At 39.8% G+C, this 6,000-nt stretch overlaps 1 protein-coding gene across 7 annotated transcripts in view; it reads right to left on the bottom strand.

Moving 5' to 3' along the window:
• Positions 1 to 6,000, bottom strand: part of SPECC1L (sperm antigen with calponin homology and coiled-coil domains 1 like) — a 122,714-nt gene that overhangs the window by 84,041 nt on the left and 32,673 nt on the right. Inside the window, exon 1 of one of the 7 annotated variants that reach the window (XM_027088802.1) lies at positions 997 to 1,146. The exons of the other annotated variants lie outside the window; for them this stretch is intronic. Within the exon in view, the coding sequence (XP_026944603.1) occupies positions 997 to 1,128 (132 nt within the window). The 5' untranslated portion in view covers positions 1,129 to 1,146. Of the gene's footprint in view, positions 1 to 996; positions 1,147 to 6,000 lie in introns of those variants that run through there. 7 annotated transcript variants of the gene reach the window in all.

Raw genomic sequence — 6,000 nt, 5'->3', positions numbered from 1 at the left:
AACCCGCGTCCCCTGCATCGGCAGGCGGACTCTCAACCACTGCGCCACCAGGGAAGCCCTGTTCATATTCTTTAAGACTAGTATTTCTTAATGAAACTGGTTATCAAGTATGATGCAAAAAAATAATTGTAAATCAAGTTACACCCCCTTCCTGTCTTTGTACCTCGTCTACTAAGCAGTAAATAAACTTAGCATATTCTTACATTTTCAAATTATTTTTTATATTGTTAATAAAAGTTAAAATTATCTTTGAACTAATTTTCCTTCCTCCATAAGTTAGATATTCTTTCCTTCCATAATAATTACATCTGAAGACCACCCTACATACTCCTGTAAAAAGTGGCTGAATTGTCACAGTTCTCTGTTTACAATTTGCCTTTGGGTAATAGCAAAGTTAAACATACATCAGAGCACCAAATCAAAATCTATGCAGTTATCACAATAACTAGAATAATACAATACTGTCACGTTAATTAACCAAACTGTATATATAGGCACTTGATTTATGACCAAAGAAGCAGTACAGAAAAAATGGAGTTTTCAATAAATGGTGCTAGGTCAACTGTATATTCACAAAGGAAAAAAGATGAATGAGCCCTATTTCACACCATATCAAAGATAAATTCCAAGGCTTTCTATCATTCAAAATCCTGAATGATAAAACAAAAAATTGAAAAATTTGACTACATAAAAATCTTAAGAAAAAATTTAAATTTTTGCATGGCCAAAAAAAATAAGCAAAGTTTAAAAATAAAATCCACACATGAGAAACTAGGTAAGTATACTTGCAATATCTCACAGATAAAGGGCTAATATCCCTAATACACAAAGAACTCTTAAAAATTAAGGGGAAAGAGACCAAAAAACACAAAGAATAGTGAGCAAAATGAACAATCACATACAATCAACTCACACAAATGTACGAAAGAAGGTGATTAGTCAGACTAACTCATATTAGAAATACAAAGTAAACAACATTGAGATACCACTTCTCACCTCAGACTGGCACAAAAGGAAAAAGTATGACACACTCCTTTGGGAAGGATGTGAGGAAACAGGCACTCTCATAAGTTGCTGGCGAGAATGCAACTTGATTGACAGAGCCTTATGGAAGGAGTCTGGTGACATCTAACAAAGCTACATACGCCTTTACCTCCTGCCCAGCATTCCCACTTCTAGGAATTTAAACCTGAAGACACACTTCCAATAAGACAAAAATACATATGCATAAAGTTACTCATTGCAGCATTGTTTTTAGTTGCAAAATACTGGAAACACCTTAAACGCCTGTACATAGGTTGTAGCTGAATAAACTATATATATCCATACAATGAAACGTTAAACAGAATGAGAAAGACTGCTAAAAAGTGGTGTGAAGAGATTTCTAGAATACGTTAAGTGGAAAAAAGCCAAGTGCAAAAGTATATCTAATTATGTCAACTTTTGTGTAAGAAAGCAGAAATACAAAATAAACATCTGCTCATTTATGCAAAAATAAACATAGAAAAACTAAATTAGACTGCTTAGCTCTAAGCAGTGGGTGGAGACAGAGTAAGGAGTATGGGGGGCACTTCTCTGACCACATCTCATACAGTTGTGACGCGTGGAACCACGGGAGTGCTTCACGTGTTCACAATGAATAATTAAACAAGGGTGGGGGACCCTAAAGTGGAACACAATGGGAACAAGTGGACACAACTCCATTTCAAATGAATCATACAACCACATGGGGTTGGAATGGGGGCAATCAAGTATCTTTTGAACACACTATTTTGACCATAAACCCTCAAACCCTCAAGCTAAATACAAAGAAGTATAAATTCTGAATTCCAGCTGGTAGAATTGTTTTTTGCAGTGGTAACAGTGAGTAAATCTGTATTTTCTGTATATTCTAGGATTGAGAAAATAAATCTATTATAGATAACCAATGCCACTGTCAGAGGAAGGGATTACAATTATGGAAAGTGCAAAGGCTACAAGCAACCTTGTGTAGTAACTGGAACTGGAAGTATCAGTGTGAACTCTGAGGTTTTAATGTGTATGGAGAGAAGTAGATACAGAAATTGGTACTGATATGCATGTACACACGTGTGCGCGCTCCTACCTCTGTATGATGAAAGGGCTTATAAACAATATGTGCAAAAGCCATGAGCACACCTAGCTTCCAGATGGTTTAAATTCTACCCCTCACTGAAAAGATCAAGGCCTCCTTGAAGACAAGGCTGATTCTAGGGCTGGGGCTGGAAAAGCAGGAAATTTACTGTGCCAGAAATTAAGAAATTGCTCAGAGAGAGGTTTCCCAGGTGGCGCAGTGGTTAAGAATCCGCCTGCTAATGCAGGGGACACGGGTTTGAGCCCTGGCCCGGGAAGATCCCACATGCCGCAGAACTAAGCCCAGGCGCCACAGCTACTGAGCCTGCGCTCTAGAGCCTGCTTGCTGCAACTACTGAGCCCGCATGCCTGGAGCCCATGCTCTGCAACAAGAGAAGCCACCACAGTGAGAAGCCCGCGCACCGCAATGGAGAAGCCCCTGCTCGCTGCAACTAGAGAAAGCTTGCGTGCAGCAACGAAGACCCAACACGGCCAAAAATAAATTAAAAGAAAAGAAATTGCTCAGAGAATACGAGGAATATGTCAGAAGGACACAAGACCCTGCTTGAAGGGACTCCCACCGGCCAAACTGGGGACAATCTGAGCATCAAAATAAATGATGCTAACAGTTTACAGCCCACTTAAGAAGAATCCATGAATCCACACTAATATAAATGAATACACAAATGGGAGAAAAGTAAAAACTCTTCCTTATAGTAGAATGCTGACTAATAAATGTAGAAAGAATGATGGAATTATAAAATTACCACTTGGCAAAAATCATAGTAATAATCATAGTAATAATTGATTCTGGAAAGAATTACTAAAAATTGCTAAAACTAATGTGAAAGTTTGATGAGAGAAGAATATTTACAGTGTCAAAGTATTTTCGACAAGATACTTATTTTTACAAAAGGCAACATAGTAACCTGATAGTGGAGGAACCTAGCAGACACCACCTTCACCAAGTTATCATCACCAGGAACACTGACACCACACACCACGTGCCTCTGGAAATGCTGCACCTAGGACGCCCAGCTTCTGTGGGACTCCTGCGGGACCCTGCAGCCCCAGCCTATGGAAACACTGACAAACCCAAATGTGGAGGACAGTCAGCCAAACAAACGGAACTGCACGCTTTAGTAAATGTCAAGGTCCTAAAAGACAAAGACTGAGGAACTATTCCAAATTTAAGGAGAATGAAGAACAGCTATATGCAATTCACAACCCCGGACTGAATCCTGGACCAGAAAAAAATTTTTCTTCCTTTTTTGCTAAAGTGGACATTAGCACAATTGGTGAAATTTAACTAAAGTCTACAGATCAGATACTAGCATTTTATCAATGTTCATTTCCAGATGTTATCATTGTACTATGGTTATAAGAGAATGGTCTTGTTTTTTAAGGAAATACACACTGAAATATTCAGCAATAAAGGAGGATTAGCTCTACAATTTACACTTAAACAGATCAAGAAAAAAATTATGTACTTCTGGGGGCTTCCCTGGTGGCTCAGTGGTTAAGAATCTGCCTGCCAATGCAGGGGACACAGGTTTGAGCCCTGGTCCAGGACAATCCCACATGCCATGGAGCAACTAAGCCCATGTTCCACAACTACTGAGCCTGTGCTCTAAGAGTCTGTGAGCCACAACTACTGAGCCCGTGTGCCACAACTACTGAAGCCCACGCGCCTACAGCCCGAGCTCTACAACAAGAGAAGCCACCGCAATGGGAAGCCCGCGCACCACAACGAAGAGTAGCTCCCGCTCACCGCAACTAGAGAAAGCCTGTGCACAGCAACAAAGACCCAACGCAGCCAAATAATTAATTAAAACAAAAAGAAGTAGAAAGAGAAGGTACAGAGTAGGAGAATATATGTACAACACATATAAATGACAAAGGGTTCACATCTGGAATAGGTAAAGAATGATAAATCAGTACAAAGAAACACACTGCACCACCTCAGCCACTAGGACGGCTACTACCAAAAAACAGAAAAAACAAGTGCTTGCAAGGATTAGCAGACGGGGAACCCTTGTGCACTCTTGGTGGGAATATAAAATGGTGCAGCTGCTGTGGAAAACAGTATGGTCGTTCTTCAAAAATTAAACATCAAACTACCATACAACCCCACAATTCCACTTCTGGGTATATACCCAAAAGAATTGAAAGCAGGGTCTCTAAGAGATATTTGTACACCCATGTTCACAGCTATTATTCACAATAGCCAAAAGGTAGAAGCAACCCAAGTATCGCTGATGGAAGCATGGATAAACAAAGTGTGATCTATACATACAGTGGAGTATTATTCAGCCTTAAAAAGGAAGGAAATTCTGCAATATGCTACAACATAGATGACTCTGAAGACATTTTGCTACGGTAAATAGGCCAGTCACAAAAAGACAAATACTGTGTAATTCTACTCATATGAAGTACTCAGAGTAGTCAGACTCACAGAGACAGAGAGTGGAATGGTGGTTGCCAGGAACTGGGAGGAGGAGATGGGGAGTTAAGTGTTCAATGGAGACTAGGAAAATGAAAAAGTTTTGAAGATGGACGGTGGTGACAGTTACTCAGCAATGTGAAGGTACTTAATGCCACAAAACGGTACACTTAACAATGGTTAAGATGATAAATGTTAGTGTTTTACCACACACACACACAAAAGTTGAGGAAAAACAGACACCACAGTAAAAATATGGGCAAGTGATTTGAACAGGCACTTCACATAAGAGAATATCTAAATGTCCACTAAACACTTAAAAATAAGACATGAAAAGGTGCTTAATCTCATTGCTAACAACGCAAATGCAAATTAAACCCACTTTATAACACCTCTATGAATGGTTACAATGAAAAGAGTAATGTAAGTGCAGGTGAGGATGTGGGGCATCCCAGAGTTAACCCCTTTGGGAAATGACTGGCCATCTACCTATGAAAGGTGAATGCCATGCACCTTACAACCCAGCAATTTCACTCCTGGTTATGGAGTCAACAGAAATGGGTGCACCTGCGTATAAAAGACGTGTGTAGGATGTTCATAACAGTACTATGACTAATAGTCCCGAAGGAAACTCCAGATAGATGTCCATCAAGGGCAGAAGAGGTGTATGGCTTGTGGACATTCCACGGTTAGTAATCAGCAAGGAGGAGCTGCTTACACATGAATGTATATACAAAACAGACAGACTCACAGACATAGAAAACAAACTTATGGTTACCAAAGGGGAAGGTGGCGGGGGGGTGGATAAATTAGGAGTACAGGATTAACAGATACACACTACTATACATAAAATAAGATAAGCAACAAGGGTTTACTACAGCGCAGGGAACTATAATCAATATTTTTTAAGACCTATAATGGAAATAATCTAGAAATATATATAATATAGCTGAATCACTTTGTTGTACACCTGAAACTAACACAATATTGTAAATCAATTATACTTCAATTAAGAAAAAAAAAAAAAGGGAGGAGCTGCTGCTATAGGCAACAACAGAGATGAATATCATGACCTAAACAGAGTTAAGGAAACCAGACACACATGAAAAGAACTTCATGTTCAATTACATCTATATAAAGATCCAAAACAGGCAAAATGAATCTTGGGGGCTAGAAGTTAGGGTGGTAGTTACTTCCGGAGAGGAAGGAAAGGGCAGTGATGAAGGAGGCACAGAGGGGTCGGGGGGGAGGCCACTGAGGTGCAGGCAGGCTCTGCTTCCTGACCTGGCTGATGGCCCAGGGTACATTCACCCCTCACTAAGTCCAACACAGATGCTTTGTGAACTTCTCTGGGTGTATGTTCTACTTTATCAGAAAAGTAAAAACAAAACAAGAAACAACTCTGCACTTTCCAACTTGCCTTTTACATGAAGGTACTTGGCAGGCTCTGATATTTTTTCTGTTTT

Source organism: Aethalodelphis obliquidens, unplaced genomic scaffold (genome assembly GCF_003676395.1).
Source record: "Aethalodelphis obliquidens isolate GAN/ISIS:26980383/991018 unplaced genomic scaffold, ASM367639v1 scaffold63, whole genome shotgun sequence".
NCBI classification, from domain to species: Eukaryota; Metazoa; Chordata; class Mammalia; order Artiodactyla; family Delphinidae; genus Aethalodelphis; species Aethalodelphis obliquidens.
The sequence above is the reverse complement of the archived record's forward strand: the minus strand, read 5'-3'. Positions and strand labels throughout refer to the sequence as shown.